Source organism: Poromitra crassiceps (assembly GCF_964638095.1).
Source record: "Poromitra crassiceps genome assembly, chromosome: 8".
Classification (NCBI taxonomy): Eukaryota; Metazoa; Chordata; class Actinopteri; order Beryciformes; family Melamphaidae; genus Poromitra; species Poromitra crassiceps.
In genome coordinates, this window is record NC_139629.1 from 4,786,503 (window position 1) to 4,806,315 (window position 19,813).

At 43.3% G+C, this 19,813-nt stretch overlaps 1 protein-coding gene across 1 annotated transcript in view; it reads right to left on the minus strand.

Annotated features, from left to right (window-relative positions):
• Positions 1-294: 294 nt before the first annotated feature.
• The window catches only part of grb14 (growth factor receptor-bound protein 14), a 22,251-nt gene continuing 2,732 nt past the window's right edge, over positions 295-19,813 (minus strand). The window contains exons 3-13 of the mRNA XM_083641981.1: positions 14,210-14,331; positions 13,978-14,052; positions 13,679-13,816; positions 11,799-11,912; positions 11,505-11,600; positions 10,446-10,508; positions 8,070-8,186; positions 4,142-4,211; positions 3,925-4,012; positions 2,571-2,664; positions 295-1,839 (exon numbers count right to left, since the gene is read on the minus strand). Coding sequence (XP_083498107.1) covers positions 1,693-1,839; positions 2,571-2,664; positions 3,925-4,012; positions 4,142-4,211; positions 8,070-8,186; positions 10,446-10,508; positions 11,505-11,600; positions 11,799-11,912; positions 13,679-13,816; positions 13,978-14,052; positions 14,210-14,331 — 1,124 coding nt within the window. The 3' untranslated portion in view covers positions 295-1,692. The remainder of the gene's footprint in view (positions 1,840-2,570; positions 2,665-3,924; positions 4,013-4,141; positions 4,212-8,069; positions 8,187-10,445; positions 10,509-11,504; positions 11,601-11,798; positions 11,913-13,678; positions 13,817-13,977; positions 14,053-14,209; positions 14,332-19,813) is intronic.

The following is a 19,813-nucleotide window of genomic DNA, read 5'->3' on the forward strand; positions in this document are numbered from 1 at the left end:
GGTTTACAATGTAACGTGTGAGACCTCATTTGGCTCAGCCTTTACAATGCTGCGTACCTGAACTACAGCAACCAATGTGAAATGAAACGTTACTGGAGACTAAACATAAGTGAAGCCAAATGCAATGAACCTATGAATCAAAGCTCATACAAAATATTTCCAATAATTTCTATAATGCTGTTTTCACCTTGCAGCTTATTCTAAAATGTAACAATTATCAAAAAAATAAATAAATAAAATCATACAGTGCAAAGAGACTCCTTTACATTTCTTTTTTATATAAAACTTTGCAGTCGATTGACATTCATTGTTCAATGCGCTGTTGTCCAGCTGAAACAACTGAAACAACTCAATAACACAGATTGGTAATTTCACCCATGTCGATGTTCAAATGCTTTTTTTCAAAAAGCTGAGCTGAGCTGAGCTTTTCAGAAATGAAGCAACAATATGGGACACGGTCGTGGTAATAACATCCAAATACAACCAACCCACCAATGGTGCACATTGTATACCTGAATATTGGAAAAAAGATAATATAAAACACTAATTTCATTATACATCGATTTGAGATATGATCAAAAGCAGTCAAATACGATTTCATCTTGATCATTTGAATCTGAAATTAGTCAAATATATTCCACTGCCCTTTCTTTAGAGCAGGTCACAACTAATTAAATGCAATGCATACATTTTCAAATGAATGTACAGTGCAGGCTAGTGAGGTTGTGTGCAAGTTCTCTCTCTCTCTCTCTCTGTCTATATCTCTCTCTCTCTCTGTGTGTCTCTCTCTCTCTCTCTCTCTCTCTCTCTCTCTCTCTACAGCAGTCTCAGTCCAGCTTATAGGGCATGCACAGTGACACTTCCTCAGAGGTCATTTTATCTCTCAAATAGAAACCAACAATCATTTTCTTTAAAAAATACCTGAATACTTAGAGACACGATGACAATAAAAAGCAAGATAGCTTAGTTTTACCCAAATGAAAAAAGGACAGAGGTGTTGTTGTGTACTACAATTCCCAGCAACAGACAATGATGTCCTCGTCCAGATTCAAAAGCATCAGCTTTGGCAGCCGATAACAACAAGATACACAGCTTTACGTGCCGCGTAGCTTTACTGTACGTGCCGCAGTAGACATTCCATTGAAACATTATTATGAATGAAAACTGTTCAATATCAGCCGTGTCCTTTGCCAGAAAAAAAAACGTAACGGTTTGCATTCCATCATGTTGAGATGCTGTAACCAATCACGTGAGTTGCTTCCAATAAGCATTGGGCTCTAGAATATGTACAGTACAATAACTCAAGTTTGGACTTCTCACCACATGGGCTCTGTATATTTGGGATCTGCTGCCATCAGCAGGATCAACAGGGCCGATGAATAGCGTTCACCAGTCAAACCTACAGTACCAAACACACATTATCTTCAGCACAAACTCCTACAACACCAGTGGACAGTAATTACATTGTACCCAATTGTAATCGATTAAAAAAGAAAACAAAACTGAGAGAGAACCAGTTACCACTTTATGGAACTCTATTGGGTGATAACAGTGGCTTCAGTTAGCATGGCTGTTGAGTTCGTTAGTGTGTCCTTCTCCTTCAAGGCACGGGGAACAGTGGGAGTGCTTGTCCAGAAAGGCCCTGTCGTTAAGGTGCATGCGGGCCCCCGGGGTCGCTCGGGGGGCTCTTGTTCATAGGGCGATGCGGGCACAGTGGTGTTTGAGCTTGCAGGGCAGCACCCCACGGTTTAGCTGGTAAAACTCCACCAGCTGGATCAAGTCAGTGAAGCGAGTGTGACCATCGTCCAGGCTGTAGAACAACTCCCCTTCATCATCCACCTATAGAGGCAAAGTCATGCCCACTTCCGGGTTAGGTATACGAAGGGATTTCATCTGCCATTTTATTTTCCATACCATTTTGTAAAATGCTAATATATATATATACAGCAATAATATGTATTGTCTAATCATTGATTCACTCATATACCAAAATCCATTTGAATTGAAATGTTGCTTCTTGTGTCAAATATTGATATGCGATTAAAATGTGATTAATTTCGATTCATTAATTACAAAGCCTCTAATTAATTTGATTCATTTTTTAAATCGAGTCCCACCACTATATATATATATATACCAGTATATATATATATAATATTATATATTTAATATATTATATAATATATAATATTATATAATATGCCTTTTTTTTTTTTTTTGGTCCGAGTGAAATGTTCTATGGTCTCTTCTGATTCTATAGCTGAATCGCTTGGTTTGACCAAGTCAAAGTATTTTTACAAGCATTTTAGGAAATGTCGATGGAAAAATAAATAGCGAAATCCCTTGAGATCCCTTGGTCCGTACGCTGAACGCTGAATGCTGAAGTGAGCGTGACTTTGGCTATCTATAGCACGCACACACGTCTGCACACAACATTGAATGCACACACAACGCACCCACAAAGCAATAACATACAAGAGACAGGCGAATGATTGCACATGAAGCTGGTATTGAGAGGTGGTTTGTGGAACGTGCGAGGTGAACCAATCAAAATAATGGATTGTACTCACAGGTAAGATCTGAAAGTGTTTGATTCTCTGCATGTGGCACAGTGACAGGACAAATGTCTTAGGGTTGCTTTGGCTGTCCCTCAGAAGAAATACTCTGAAAAGAAAAGGAAAAGTCTTTGCTGATGTCCCAGCTATCACTTTCACCATTATCTTGTGAGATGTCTTAAGATATTACTGAAACAATACATCTAAGACAAAGATTGAAATAAATAAATGAATAAATAAATGAATAAATGAATAAATAAATAAATAAATAAATTAATTAATTAATTAATAAATAAATAAATAAATAAATAAATAAATAAATAAATAAATAAATAAATAAATAAATGAATGAATGAATGAATAAATAAATAAATAAATAAATAAATAAATAGATAAATAAATAAATAAATAAATAAATAGTATCTTGGTGATGGCAGACAAATTGTGTCTTAAGGTTCTGTATGTCTTCAGTCTTTAGACAGAATTGACATTTGCAACATCTACTGCAACTGTTCCATTTTTCTAGCACATGCTAAACATGCGCTGTCAATGGAGCCCCTCCAGATGGCACTAAAGATTACAGGCTTGGCTCACTTGTTACAGTATGTATGATCACAAAACTATATTAAGGTAAATGGTAAATGGCCTGCATTTATATAGCGCTTTTATCCAAAGCACTTTACAATCAGTAGGTAGTCTACATTCACCCATTCATACACCGATGGCAGCAGGCTGCCACGCCTACACACCATCGGGAGCAAGGAGGGTTGAGTGTCTTGCCCAAGGACACAACGACAGCAGCTGGGAGGGAGCGGGGATCGAACCGCCAACCCTTGCGTCATTGGCCGACCCGCTCTACCTCCTGAGCTAAAGCCGCCCAAGGTGTTTGGATCATCGGGATGACATATTTGGATTCTGTTTAAGGGTGAGTTTTACCTTAAAGACATTTCAGCACGTGTCAAGAAGATACCTCCAGAAATAACGATAGCTGGGTAATGTTTGTGGACAATCTTTACAGTACACAGTCCTTGTAGTTCTGATAAATACACATTCGCGTGCGCGCTCGCGTGTGTTTATTAATTACGGTATGTGATTTATCATGTAGACTGTAGTAACAGTATGACTTGATACAAACCTATTTGATGTGAGAATGGTCTGATTGAACTAACTGAAATCCACCTGTGACACTGATGAGGGCTATGATTGTCCATCAAGAGCGTGTAAAATACCCTTGTGTTGAGGGTGACCCTATTGTTTTGAATAGGTATTCTGTATACGGATAACCGCCCCCCTTGTGGTGAGTGCAGTGCCCAATGTGAATGTCTTTGATGACACGAAGCAAACAAAAAGAGAAGAGACAGCTAGTTACCCATCAATTAGACCCTGCTGAGTGATTAGGCGCTGAGCCTCATCCCGAGTCAGTTTGCTGTGGAACCACGCCTGGGCCATGTGGAGAGCTGGAGCAGACGGAGAGACAATAATATGTCCGTGTTTTAGCAGTCTTCTTGGTGTGTGCATACAGCACAGTACATAGTACACACACAGTACATACAGCAAATCATAATCATAAGGAGTATCTCACAAACCTATGTTTGACATTGAGCTCTGCGATGTGGAGGGGCTCCCGTGGGAGCTCAGACGGTGGCAGCTTTTCCTCTGAGGGAGAAATGAGTTATAGTCACAATCGTAGTTGAAGTAACGCACACGATGCGATGACACACCTCACCGTATCTCTACAAACCTACGACTAATGTCTGATTATTGTCAAGGCGATAAGTTACAAGGTGTTTACAACCCAAGAAGCAAACGTGGCAACGATCGTCCTGTCTCCATTACGGCATTCATTATCAAAGGTAATCACGGGTCATACATACACGAAACAAATAGACAGTTATTTAGCATCACATGGTCTCCTGTATGAATTCCAATGTGCTTTCAGAAAATCTCAAACTAGAGATACGTGTCGGCTCTATCTAACAGATCAGTCACATTAGGAAAGAAGGAGATGTGGGAAAGTATTGCGGCATGGTTATTTTGGATCTCCAAAAGGCGTTCAACACTGTAAATCATGATATTCTTTTGATCAAGCTAAGGGTCCATTCATCTTTACAACGGGTTAGGTCTTATCTGGGAGGCAGGGAACAAGTGGGGGATGTAAATGGAAACATGCCCATACCACAACTACTAAAATGTGGGGTCCCACAGGGGAGGATTTTAGGTCCACTTGTCTTTCTGCTATATGTCAACGACATGAAGACAGCCTACATTTGCAATCTGTTCCTTTACACCAGGGATACTTGCTTTGCCCGGGGACCACTTTTGCAAAATGACAGGAGGCCAGGGCCAGCTAATAAACAAACATTAATAATATACATTTTTCTGTGGTGTATTGTAGGTTTTTGTGGCGCCAGCTGGAGTTTAGTCTGACATATAGTGCCTGGGCGGCAAACAGGCGGCGATATTTGACAATTTAGCTGGAGCTCAGTCAAACGTAATTTAACATTCGTTTTCATTGTGAATTCGAAAATGGTCGGGGGGGGCCACTCGGCACCCTATCGCGGGCCGCATTTGCCCCCCGGGCTGCAAGTTGAGCATCACTGGCCTAAGCGCAAACAATTCCATTTGTACAATTTGTTCTTGCTGTTATTTTGGCAGCCAATTCCCCAACTCTCCCTAGACACACAAATATTCCTGTAGCATGGAAGACCTCTCACATCACATCCATGCCTAAAACACAGTGCGCCAAAGAGCACAATGATTTTGGACCAGTTGCCCTCTCGTTATGAAGTCGTTGGAGAGGATTGTGGTCCAGCAGCTAACCATGGGCAACGTGCAATAAACCTGACCCATGTCAGTTTGCATACAAACAAGCTCATAGCACAGAAGATGCACATCTCATTTGGAAGCATCTAGATAAACCCAAAACAGAGCTCTTTTCCTTGATTTCTCATCAGAATTTAACACAATCCAGCCAGACATTCCATTGTCTGATGCAGCTACAGATGAATCAATCAGTTCATTGTGAAATTCTCTGATGCTTCCACCTTATTATCTCTGTTGACAGAGAAAGACGACCCAAGATCATACAAACGTAGTGTTGACAGCTTGGTAGAGTGGTGTGACCAGAATGCCCTTCTTATAAATACCAAGAAAACACAGGAAATTATTTTTGGTCTTTCACCTGATTCTTACCCATCCCAGGTGCAATGAGGAAGGCAAACAGTTACATAATAGAAATACCTGGGGGTACACATCGCTATCGCCACCTTGTCTTGGAACACACGTTGATTTTATCTGCAAGAAGGTGCAGCAGTGTATTTATTTTCTTCGTAGGTTGAGGTCTTTTAGGGCTACTACTCTATTTATTTTAAATCCCTAACCTACAGTGTTATGCAGTACTGCATCACAACTTGGTACGCCAGCTTGCCCGTCCAGACAATTTGTTCTAAGAGTGTTGTCCAGCCACTAGAGCAACTTTTTCAGGCAGCTTACCCAGCCTCCCTCCAGTCCGTTTTTCTACCTGTATAACGGTTGATGTTCTATTTCAAAGTTCTACAAACGGCTGTATATCTGTACATCTGGTTCTGCGCCAAAGATCTTACTTTGATAAGAACCGAAGACTAATAGGGTGTTCCACTGCAACATCATGGCTGCAGCGCTGTTTTCAGAAAAGCACAAAAGCGTTGTCTCTTGCCTTCAATACTCTTTGTCTGCACTACAGGCGGTGTGAGTGTACTTTGTCTGCACTACAGGCAGTGTGAGTGTACTTTGTCTGCACTACAGCCGGTGTGAGTGTACTTTGTCTGCACTACAGGCAGTGTGAGTGTACTTTGTCTGCACTACAGGCAGTGTGAGTGTACTTTGTCTGCACTACAGCCGGTGTGAGTGTACTTTGTCTGCACTACAGGCGGTGTGAGTGTACTTTGTCTGCACTACAGGCAGTGTGAGTGTACTTTGTCTGCACTACAGCCGGTGTGAGTGTACTTTGTCTGCACTACAGGCAGTGTGAGTGTACTTTGTCTGCACTACAGGCAGTGTGAGTGTACTTTGTCTGCACTACAGGCAGTGTGAGTGTACTTTGTCTGCACTACAGGCAGTGTGAGTGTACTTTGTCTGCACTACAGCCGGTGTGAGTGTACTTTGTTTGCACTACAGCCGGTGTGAGTGTACTTTGTCTGCACTACAGGCAGTGTGAGTGTACTTTGTCTGCACTACAGCCGGTGTGAGTGTACTTTGTCTGCACTACAGGCAGTGTGAGTGTACCTTGTCTGCACTACAGGCGGTGTGAGTGTACTTTGTCTGCACTACAGGCAGTGTGAGTGTACCTTGTCTGCACTACAGGCGGTGTGAGTGTACTTTGTCTGCACTACAGCCGGTGTGAGTGTACTTTGTCTGCACTACAGGCAGTGTGAGTGTACTTTGTCTGCACTACAGGCAGTGTGAGTGTACTTTGTCTGCACTACAGGCGGTGTGAGTGTACTTTGTCTGCACTACAGCCGGTGTGAGTGTACTTTGTCTGCACTACAGGCAGTGTGAGTGTACTTTGTCTGCACTACAGCCGGTGTGAGTGTACTTTGTCTGCACTACAGCCGGTGTGAGTGTACTTTGTCTGCACTACAGGCAGTGTGAGTGTACTTTGTCTGCACTACAGGCAGTGTGAGTGTACTTTGTCTGCACTACAGCCGGTGTGAGTGTACTTTGTCTGCACTACAGCCGGTGTGAGTGTACTTTGTCTGCACTACAGGCAGTGTGAGTGTACTTTGTCTGCACTACAGGCAGTGTGAGTGTACTTTGTCTGCACTACAGGCGGTGTGAGTGTACTTTGTCTGCACTACAGCCGGTGTGAGTGTACTTTGTCTGCACTACAGGCGGTGTGAGTGTACTTTGTCTGCACTACAGGCGGTGTGAGTGTACTTTGTCTGCACTACAGCCAGTGTGAGTGTACTTTGTCTGCACTACAGCCGGTGTGAGTGTACTTTGTCTGCACTACAGCCGGTGTGAGTGTACTTTGTCTGCACTACAGGCAGTGTGAGTGTACTTTGTGTGCACTACAGCCGGTGTGAGTGTACTTTGTCTGCACTACAGCCGGTGTGAGTGTACTTTGTCTGCACTACAGGCAGTGTGAGTGTACTTTGTCTGCACTACAGCCGGTGTGAGTGTACTTTGTCTGCACTACAGCCGGTGTGAGTGTACTTTGTCTGCACTACAGCCGGTGTGAGTGTACTTTGTCTGCACTACAGCCGGTGTGAGTGTACTTTGTCTGCACTACAGCCGGTGTGAGCGTAATGGTGCATTCATGTGCTCCTGTCATGTCATTGTGTTTATTCTGAATGGAGCCGTCTATGAAGCATGACAAATTTAAGAGAAATGTGACAATAAAGTCGTATCGTATAAGACTTGAAACTCACTTACTTTCTATTGTTTTTTCCCGATTGTTAATCTGATGTCTTTGTAACTCTGTTTATTAAAATAAGTGCTATATATAAATAAAGTTGTTATTATTAATAATATTACCCTCCATGACAGGCCCTCCTCCACAGCCACAGACAGTGCCTCAGATGGGTTCTCAATCACCCGGCTCTTCTGGCCAGAAAAGTCCATGGCCACCAGTGAGTTCTCTGAGATGCTCCTCTGAGAGAAAAAGAAAGAAACGGTTATCACAAATGTAAAATGCTATTTTTAATTGGCTGCATGACTCGAATAATTACCTTTGTTTAATCTATATGCGTAAATGTTTTTGCTATATTTACTTATGACACTTCATTGGCTGTTTCATGTTTATGAAAAAAAGATCTATTGTTCTTGTATGGTACACTATAAATAGACAGAGGTTTTTCTTCTTTCTTATCATTTCCTTTGTGTGAACAGGGAGCAGAGAGACTTTTTGTGTTGTGTTGTGGTATTGTATTGCCATCTAGTGTCTGCTGAGTAACGTGACTCCAGATCATCTCTAGATGATTCCAGGCAGAATGTAGTCCATTGAAAAGGGATTAGAGAGAGCGTTTGAAAAGAGTGACACATGGGAACATTCTAGTCCTTTAAGCTGTTATAGTGGGTGGCTCTAAATAACCACACACACTCAAGAAAATGCTTCTTATCGGGATTACCAGGAAGCTTTCAAATTGCCACATTGGTTCCTCGACCACCTAACTAAGCTCACTATTCAAAAGATTGGTTAAAACAAAGTGACTAGTGTTTACTTTGACCATAGAGACTTTCCACTCCCTCTTAACCTGTCTGCCCCCATTCGGGATGATGTCAAGATACCTATGATTTAGATTTGGATTTAAGTTTTAACTTCCGTTTTAGTACAGTGACGGCTTTCTTTCACCTGAGAAATGTTGCCAAAGGTCGTCCATTTTTAACACAACAGGATGCTGAGAAACTAATTCATGCTTTCATCACTAGTAGTTGAGACTATAAGGTAGGTTAGAACTCTGCTGCTAGACTTTTACCTAATAATACTAACCTATTTTAGCTGAACTACACTGGCTCCCTATTTCTTTTAGAATTGATTTTAAGGTCCTTTTAATCACCTACATTAAATCTCTTAATGGCATACAGTACATCTCTGACTTTTTAATATCCTACCAACCATACAAAGCCCTTAGATCTTCCAATACTGCTCTCTTTTGAGTTGTACTGTAAGTAAACACAGTGGGGAAACTGTTTAGTTGTACTGTAAGTAAACACAGTGGGGAAGCTGCTTTTATGTATTACGCCCTGCCCAAGTACATTAAACAGGCAAGCTCTGTGGGCATTTGTTAAAAAAGAGCTCCTCAAAACATACCTTTATTGGAAGGCTTTTTAGCTACTGTTACTTATTATTATTATTTTAGCTAACGATTACTTATAAAGTTACTTATTCATTCTCAAACTACTTTCTACAAGTGCTACTCTATTCCTTTGGAAAGTCTTAGCTGTCATAGACTGTGTTGCATAGTTGATTTCTGTTGAGAAATTATGATATTGTAAGTCGCTTTGGATAAAAGCGTCTGTTAAATGATGTAATGTAATGTCACTGATCTTTTATTTTGTGTTATCCCCATGCAAGCTTTTATTCTCATTTTTAATTTTGATTATTTCATACTGTTATTTTTATGTCTACTAATTGATTTTAATGTATTTTCTTTTATGCTGTGGTTTCATTTGCTCTTGTTTTAATGTTTTTGCATGTAAAGCACTTTGAGCTGCATTTTATGTATGAAAGGTGCTACACAAATAAAGTTTCTTCTTCTTGTTTTTGGTGTTATTATTATTATTATTAACTATGAGGTATCACTGTTTAAACAAGTGTTACTGTCGAACGAGTGATTCAGTTCGACTTCCATTCACTTTCCAATGTGATCCTATAGTATAACGCTGTAGCTCGCATGCTCAGCTCATATGCAGCAGTCTGACCCCTCACTCCATCAAGCCTCCTCTCCTCCACTGTCTTCCCAGCCGAGCCTCTGTGGCCACAGAGCGGCTCTTGGCAGGGCTGCTCGACGCATGTGGCCCTCCGACAGCAGAGGAGAGGTGATGAGCTGTTAAATCTGACAGCAGCTGATCGTTGTGTATTTTTAGAAAGCAGAGGATCTGTGAACATGTCCGTAACCCAGAAATAGATCGTGTTCGCTCCGACAGAATAATCGCAATAGAGACTGAGGCTATTCTGGGACGTGAATCCAGTATCAACACATACACTGTGCCTAATTTGTCCTACACTGTTGGATTATATGACTTTATGGATAAAGACGGATGGATTATGGATATAATTATAGATTCACATCTGTGTTGGCTCCAACATATTGCCAACACGTTTAAAACAAGGATGTTGCTTTGCAGTAAAGTGATGATACATTTAATATGTTATAAGATCCAAAAAAAAGAACAAGACCTTCAGCCTACCATTGGTGAAGCTTTCTGTTTCTGGTGTGGCTGAATGAAGTTTTGGTACAGTTGCATCCCATACTGAAACACAAAACATGAGACAATTTCAAAATCAACTGCTGGAAATGTATTAAATAAATCTAACACATACTGTAAATTACAGTACTATGCAATGTATCGCCTTGTTTTTATTCATTTGTATGAGCACAAACTATGGCATACCACATATAGACTGAAAGGAGAGTGACTAAGCTAGTTCAGGCAGACAACTCAAGTTGCGCGGCAAGACACGTGATACACACACTACTCATCACAGCTCATATACTCCCCCCAACCCTGTCTTATCATGCAGAGAGTCAGTAGCTGGGTTTCCATCCAAAGGTATCGCAACTTTTAATCGAATTTTCAGAAGTCGGCAAAAGAAAATGCGATATTTTGCACATTTCCACCCACTACCGTTATGCCTAATATCAGGAATGGTGAAGATGAGGGGCAATTAATTGATGTGATTAAAACATGGCCAGAAGCCTCAAACGAGGGAAATTAACCACGTTCTCTGAATAAACGTGAGGTAAGAGAAAACATCGTAGCCTGATATTCAGACTGAAGTGGAGGAAATCATGTTGTGGGAAGCTTGGTGACGCGAGCGCACTGCTGTCTGCCTCTGCTAATGCTACACGTGGGTGCCGTTGTCTCGCTATGAGAAACATCACATTCATTTAACGGTTCTTGATTATACAGAGGTACGTAAAATGTATTACCAGACGCCACTCTTCTGTCAATTCTGGATGTGAGTCGCCGGTTATCCCGCTGTCTTCCTCCATTAAAACGGCATGTTTTTGAATGGAGTTTGGTTACAGATTCCCTAAAGCTGTTTCCCCTTCCTTTATCGCATTTCTTTTTATCGATACACCCTACTTTTCCGCCTCCCTCAAGCGTGAAAACGTTTTTGCGATATTTGGAGGTTTTATCAAATTTTCTGGTGTTTCCACTCAGGATTTTTATCCACAATTTGAAATTTTGCATAAAAACAGGTGGATGGAAAGCCATGTAATGAGAGGTGATCAGCCAGCCAACCTTTAACAGACGCATGGCAGTGACCCAACAGGTCCTGGTCTGCTCATCATCCGCACAAAGCAGCTTCAGCTCTCGGGCTGAATGACTCTTCGATGACTGGAAGAGGGAAAAGGTGATAAGGACACAGCAGGAGTTAGTTCCAAACCTCCATGGGAATCAATAGTGTAGGCTACTGCTGCTCTCTCACAGGTCTCTATTGTCTTACCAGTATCCAAGTTTGAAACAACAATAATCAATAATCAATAATCAGTGTTATTGCAATAATGCGGGTTGGTTCAAAGAAAGCAACGGCACCTTGACACAGAAGCCATAATCTGTGGGCGCTCCATGTGACTTTTTGGCCGACAGCAACAGGGTGTAGACGTCACTGTCACTGAACTCGGCAATAAACTGGAGATGCCTCGGTTCCTGTAAGACAAAGCAAAGGCCTTAATAAAACAAGGCAAACAGCACAGTGTGATGATGTGCTCCTTCATGGCCACATCCAGCTCCTGCTGCCCTGTCAAATCAAATACAAATGGCTTGGTTGGGTCTCAAGTATTTGTGTCTGGAACAGATTTGAATGCCCCTGCAAATCCAGCTATGTGAGGGATGGAGACACATGCAAGCGGTGTGTGTGTGTGTGCACGTGTGTGTGCGTGTGGGTATGCGTGCGCGTGTGTGTGTGCACGTGTGTGTGCGTGTGGGTATGCGTGCGCGTGTGTGTGTGCACACGCGTACTGTATGTGTGCGTGCACGCGTGTGTGTGTGCATGCATGCATGCGTGTTCGCTTGTCTGAGTTCTTGATTCAGTGCAGTGATAAGGATGTAATTTTACCGCCGCTCGGATGTGATGAGGAGCAGGAACAAAGCAGGAAAAAAACTGTAATCTTCTATTCGAAAAACAAATACGAGTTTCATGTCGTAGAAAGCTGAAGTCTTATTTTGTTTAATCCCATCCCTGTTTGAGCCTAACCATGCTTTCACTCTAACCTTCCCCAGTGCAGCAGGACGCAACACAACGGCTCATTTCGTGCAGGGCAAAGAGGTGGAGGTTGGCACACTTAAATTCAAACAATGCATATCTATCTATATATCACATATCTATATATATACTGTATCTATATATATATATGTATCTATATATCACATATCACAGCTTTATCAGTTAGATTGCGGGTGCGGTTAGCATGTAAATGTAATGAGAGAGATAAGGGCAGAGTTATAGGACACACTGATAGGAGCCTTTATTGAGACAATATGAACAGTCACCGAGCCAGAGATAGCTTTCCCCAGCAGAATGGCACAAAGGCTACCATTGTTCTGCCTTCATGCGACACAATGTTCTCTCACTTCCTTATATAAAGTAAAGGTACAGCCGTTGGTATCTGTGCTGACTGACAAGCAACGTGTCTGACCGAGACCACAAATGAACACTAACCAAACTACAGCAAATGTTAGGTTGCACACCAAAGCACCTCCTGCGCTCTGAAACAAAAGCTCTTCTGTTGTGGGGAATGAAAGCAGTTGAGAAGCGGTTGCCTTGGCATGGCTTGTGCCTAGGTGCCTAGGTAATAAGCCTCACCTGTCAGCAGCACAGAGAGCGGCTGGCTGTTTCTGCCTGGCTGCCATGCCAGCTGACCTAAGGAAAATCAAGCTCGACCTGTTCCGCGGTATACTCCCCCTCTCGCAGCCTGACTGAGATATTTACAGAGGATGAACTGATGACCCCACTTACTGAACAACGTACTGTACAAGCAGAAGACTAGAAGTAGTATCAGCAAGCTTTTTTTATATAGTTTTCCAACTGCTGCTCATGCAATTTTTGAATCCCAGGTATTTAGACCATGTGTACACTTATTTCAATTAAGTGTGAATAAAATAAAATAAAAATAAAACAAATAGAGAAACAGACAAACTAAACCAATCAATAAAGAAATAAAAATAAAAATAAAAATAAAAATAAAAATAAAAATAAAAATAAAAGAAAGAAAGAAAGAAAGAAAGAAATAATAAAAAATAAATACATAAATATGTTATCACTATAGGTACTGTATGCAACAAATAAACCAGTTTGTATCCAACAGATAACCCTTGTAGTTACCTGCTTTTGCTTGACTGAGACCTAGTTATTCAAAGCAACTCATTTGAATAAGCCATGACAATATGCAGATCAGTCAGTTTTGTTTACTGACCTTGGACGTTCCCTTATTGGAGAAATAGAGCCCTGACCTCCTCAAGACAAAGTAGAACTTCTTCCAGGACTTCCTGCCTTGCTCTTTGGCATGGAGGTGTCCATGGATCTCTGGACAAGTGCTTGAGTTTAGAAAGGTCTGTGCCGGGTAGAAGAGAAATAATTGCGCGTGCGTGGATAGATGCGTACAACACATTGTTAACATATCGAGACAGAATTGAGAAACTCACAATGCCTTATCTCAACTCAACACTCAAGGACAAATACAGTGAGCTGTAAATATAAATCATATTTTGATACCTGGATAAGCTGAGAGTGATTCATCAGCCCATTGGCTTCACTGGATACGGAGACCATGTGGTCGGGGAAGAAATCCTACCAATAGGAAAGCAACAGCACTTATAACAACAGTCAGGCCACAGTAACACTGCCAGTGAAATGAGTGCATCTGAAGGAATCATGTTGACCTGTCCTACAGTAAATAAACCAATCAGCTCAATCAACCCATCAGTCTTGTTTCACCACGACTCACCAGAGGTTTCTTGAAGAATTCATATTTAGCATAGTTCTTCCTAAAATACAGCCGGCTGTCTGTGTCCATCCCCCAGCCTGATAGCACCTCCATGACAGACTCGTGGTCTTCAATGGTCCTCTCTGGTCAGAGTGGGAGGGAGGGAATGAATGAATGGTTAAGCTTGACCTCCCACTGAAATATGGACAAGGCGTGGAGACGAATGGCAAAGTGGTACCATTTGGATCCAGGATCCTGGAAGTTAGCCAGAGATACCAAATTGTAGAAGATTAAGATTAAAACAGGGACTTTGGCTAACTTGGTTTATAGGTTACAGAACAGCGATAAACCTGAAAGGTAAAAATGTGAATATGCAGATACACAGTATCACAATGAAACAGTTCTTGAGTTGATAATAGAATTAGGTTGGTGCAACCAAAAGCTTAAGAAATAAGTTGATATGTTCTAAAAATCCGAATGCAATGCTTTCCTGCATTACATTCCATAACAATGAGTGAATGACAGTTAACAACTTCCAGGGCAGGAAGTTTGATTATTAACATGATTTCAATGTGTAACCTGTGGATGGGAGGATGACTTCACTTCCCTTCACTACGCTTCACTACACTCATCAAACAGAATGAGCACTGAATTCATTGCAAATATTTCTTCCTGCAGGCAGCAACCTGGAACAGTGTTGAGCTATGAAGTTGATTAATTCCTATTATATAGAGAGGCAAAGTGACCACCTACTTCCTGCTTCAGCACTGTACCAGAGATTTTCATCCGCCATTTATTACCCCATAGACATTTCGTAAAATGCTTATAAAAATAGTTTTACTTGCTCAAACCAAGCTGTTCAGATATATTTAGAAACAGGAGAGACCACATAAAATTTCACTCGGACCAAAACGTTTAAAAAAATTGTAGATTTAAAGAAGATATTTTTTCAATGTAGTTTTTGCGGTTTTGGTCCGAGTTAAATGTTCTATGGTCTCTCCCGATTCTAAATATATCTGAACCGTTTGGTTTGACGAAGTAAAACTATTTTCATAAGCATTTTACGAAATGTCTATGGGAAAATAAGTGGCGGATACAAATCTCTGGTACAGTGCTGAAGCAGGAACTAGGCGGTCACTTTGCCTCTCTATACCCGCAGCAGTATGAGCGTGAGTGCAACACTCAGGGCAAAGGAGTCAATAGATCACAAGCAACTCCTCATGAGTGAACTGATGGATGGTAGAATTTCAGCAGGACTTCATCTGTATTAAGGGAAAAAGCAAAACCAGAAAAGAACTTTGTCATCACAGATTCCATTTTTCATTGACTTTTTATTTAAAGGGGACCGATTATGCTTTTTCATATTTTGTGTCATTACTGTTACAATGGTGGATGTTCATAAACATGGCCAAAGTTTCATATAACGAGGTCAATTATATCCATTTGCATAAATCGCTGGATTTAGTGAGATTTAGTGGGTCTAGTGATGTCAGATAGAACCTGGCCTCATCATTGCTCCAGCCCCCTGTACTGTTCAAACCATGCCAACCAATGAGATCCTCTGGAGCCAGCCTCGAGTGTGTGATGTGATGTCACAATTCAACGACCAGACTTTACAGGCTGCACTTTTGACTACAGTCACACATTTTCAAACTGTGAACTGTGAAACTATGTTCACACAACTTTAACACTACATTATATTATACATCAAACCCTTCAGCTACTTCTGCCCTCACTCACAATGTCAAAATAGAAGCCGTATAGTTTTTTGAGATATTAATGTTTGTTTGACACTAGTGTTCCACTCTTTTTCACAGTATAGTGTTAGTTTCTGCTGTAGTCTAGAATGGAGCATTTCAGACAGAGGCTGAATTGAGGGGCTGCATAAAGGGAGAGTGCCAGATAAATAAGGAGGTTTCTCTACTGGAGTCCCAGAATAAAATAATAAAGTATAGAACTGAAATTTGGCACATTAGAGATCTCTTTAATCAAGCATGCCTGAAAGGCCATGTAAAGTCCACAATATGAATTGTGAATGTGAATTGTGAAAACACCCATTGTCATGGGTGCGTGTCAATGCTAAATGTAAGCTTATTCTACTTTTGCAGTCATTTTTTAAGTTGTTCCGTATAAGAGCGTTTGCTAAAAATCACCAATGTAAAGTATGGAAAATGAAAATCACCCGCAGTGCAGATTGATTGCAAATCACTCCAGTCTATTTTAGAAACATTGAATCCACTTTTCATAATCATCTGCAATCATGAGCAGTATTGAAAGAAGCAAGCTGCAGCCTGCAGCCTCGCCTCCAGCGAGAGCTGGATATAGCTGGAGAAAAAAAGAGATGCTTAAAGACTGGAACACAACACATGGATGAATTATGCAATGTGAAGCGGCTGGTGAGCAATCTCCCTCTGTGCAGACACACTGAGACACATCACCCTCCCTCTGTGCAGACACTGAGACACATCACCCTCTGTGCAGACACACTGAGACACATCACCCTCTGTGCAGACACACTGAGACACATCTCCCTCTGTGCAGACACACTGAGACACATCTCCCTCTGTGCAGACACACTGAGACACATCACCCTCCCTCTGTGCAGACACACTGAGACACATCACCCTCCCTCTGTGCAGACACACTGAGACACATCACCCTCCCTCTGTGCAGACACTGAGACACATCACCCTCTGTGCAGACACACTGAGACACATCACCCTCTGTGCAGACACACTGAGACACATCTCCCTCTGTGCAGACACACTGAGACACATCACCCTCCCTCTGTGCAGACACACTGAGACACATCACCCTCTGTGCAGACACACTGAGACACATCACCCTCCCTCTGTGCAGACACACTGAGACACATCACCCTCCCTCTGTGCAGACACTGAGACACATCACCCTCTGTGCAGACACACTGAGACACATCACCCTCTGTGCAGACACACTGAGACACATCACCCTCTGTGCAGACACACTGAGACACATCACCCTCCCTCTGTGCAGACACACTGAGACACATCACCCTCCCTCTGTGCAGACACTGAGACACATCACCCTCTGTGCAGACACACTGAGACACATCACCCTCTGTGCAGACACACTGAGACACATCTCCCTCTGTGCAGACACACTGAGACACATCACCCTCCCTCTGTGCAGACACACTGAGACACATCACCCTCTGTGCAGACACACTGAGACACATCACCCTCCCTCTGTGCAGACACACTGAGACACATCACCCTCCCTCTGTGCAGACACACTGAGACACATCACCCTCCCTCTGTGCAGACACACTGAGACACATCACCCTCCCTCTGTGCAGACACACTGAGACACATCACCCTCCCTCTGTGCAGACACACTGAGACACATCACCCTCCCTCTGTGCAGACACACTGAGACACATCACCCTCTGTGCAGACACACTGAGACACATCACCCTCCCTCTGTGCAGACACACTGAGACACATCACCCTCCCTCTGTGCAGACACACTGAGACACATCACCCTCCCTCTGTGCAGACACACTGAGACACATCACCCTCTGTGCAGACACTGAGACACATCATCCTCCCTCTGTGCAGACACACTGAGACACATCACCCTCCCTCTGTGCAGACACTGAGACACATCACCCTCCCTCTGTGCAGACACACTGAGACACATCACCCTCCCTCTGTGCAGACACACTGAGACACATCACCCTCCCTCTGTGCAGACACACTGAGACACATCACCCTCCCTCTGTGCAGACACACTGAGACACATCACCCTCTCTCTGTGCAGACACACTGAGACACATCACCCTCCCTCTGTGCAGACACACTGAGACACATCTCCCTCTGTGCAGACACACTGAGACACATCACCCTCCCTCTGTGCAGACACACTGAGACACATCACCCTCCCTCTGTGCAGACACACTGAGACACATCACCCTCTGTGCAGACACACTGAGACACATCACCCTCTGTGCAGACACACTGAGACACATCACCCTCCCTCTGTGCACACACACTGAGACACATCACCCTCCCTCTGTGCAGACACACTGAGACACATCACCCTCCCTCTGTGCAGACACTGAGACACATCACCCTCCCTCTGTGCAGACACACTGAGACACATCTCCCTCCCTCTGTGCAGACACACTGAGACACATCACCCTCCCTCTGTGCAGACACACTGAGACACATCCCCCTCTGTGCAGACACTGAGACACATCCCCCTCCCTCTGTGCAGACACTGAGACACATCTCCCTCTGTGCAGACACTGAGACACATCACCCTCTGTGCAGACACTGAGACACATCCCCCTCTGTGCAGACACACTGAGACACATCCCCCTCCCTCTGTGCAGACACTGAGACACATCTCCCTCTGTGCAGACACTGAGACACATCCCCCTCCCTCTGTGCAGACACTGAGACACATCTCCCTCTGTGCAGACACTGAGACACATCTCCCTCTGTGCAGACACTGAGACACACCTCCCTCTGTGCAGACACTGAGACACATCACCCTCCCTCTGTGCAGACACTGAGACACATCACCCTCTGTGCAGACACTGAGACACATCTCCCTCTGTGCAGACACTGAGACACACCTCCCTCTGTGCAGACACTGAGACACATCTCCCTCTGTGCAGACACTGAGACACATCACCCTCCCTCTGTGCAGACACACTGAGACACATCTCCCTCTATGCAGACACACTGAGACACACCTCCCTCTGTGCAGACACTGAGACACATCACCCTCCCTCTGTGCAGACACTGAGACACATCACCCTCCCTCCACCAGAGGACTGTTCTCCTCTTTTATTAGAATTTCTTTCTGAATTCCCCCCCATTTTCTCCCCAATTGTACTTGGCCAATTTCCCCTGCTGCCCCGCCCCCTCTGCCGATCTGGGGAGAGCCGTAGACACCACACGCACCATCTCATTTCACCAAGTAACCAAGTTGTTCCTGGATCAACAGGTAGTATGGGCCGGGAAAACCCCGCTCCCAAACTCATTTGATTGGTCGCCGCAATGGCTTCTTCCTGAAAACGTGCAGCTAACTTAGTAAACAAAATGTGGTTGAGATTAGGGTTAGGGTGTGAGAAAAGTGCAACTGAAGGCGTTCGTGTTAGACATTAGGTTTAGGCAAGTACAACAATGTGGTTAGGGTTTGTGTCTGGTCGCCGTTAGGTAAGAAAACCCTAATCTTAAACACATCTTTTTTACTTCTACGTCGCACATTTTCAAATCAATCAAATGAGTTCGGGGCAGGGTTTTCCCGGCCCGTACTAGGAAGACATGTTGATCCAGGAACAACTGTTACTTGGTGAAATCAGTTTGTGTGTAGACACACACATGCTTCCTCCGATACATGTGCAGTTGCCAGCCACTTCTTTTCCCCCGACAGCGTGGGAGCTTCACCGGCAGGACGTACAGTAGCACGTGGGAGGATCACGCTATTCCCAGCGGTTCCCATCCGCCCCGAACAGGTACCCCGACCGACCAGAGGAGGCGCTAGTGCAGTGACCAGGAGACACATGTCCTCATTCTGGCTTCCCACCCGCAGACACAGCCAATTGTGCCTGTATGGACGCCCGACCAAGCTGGA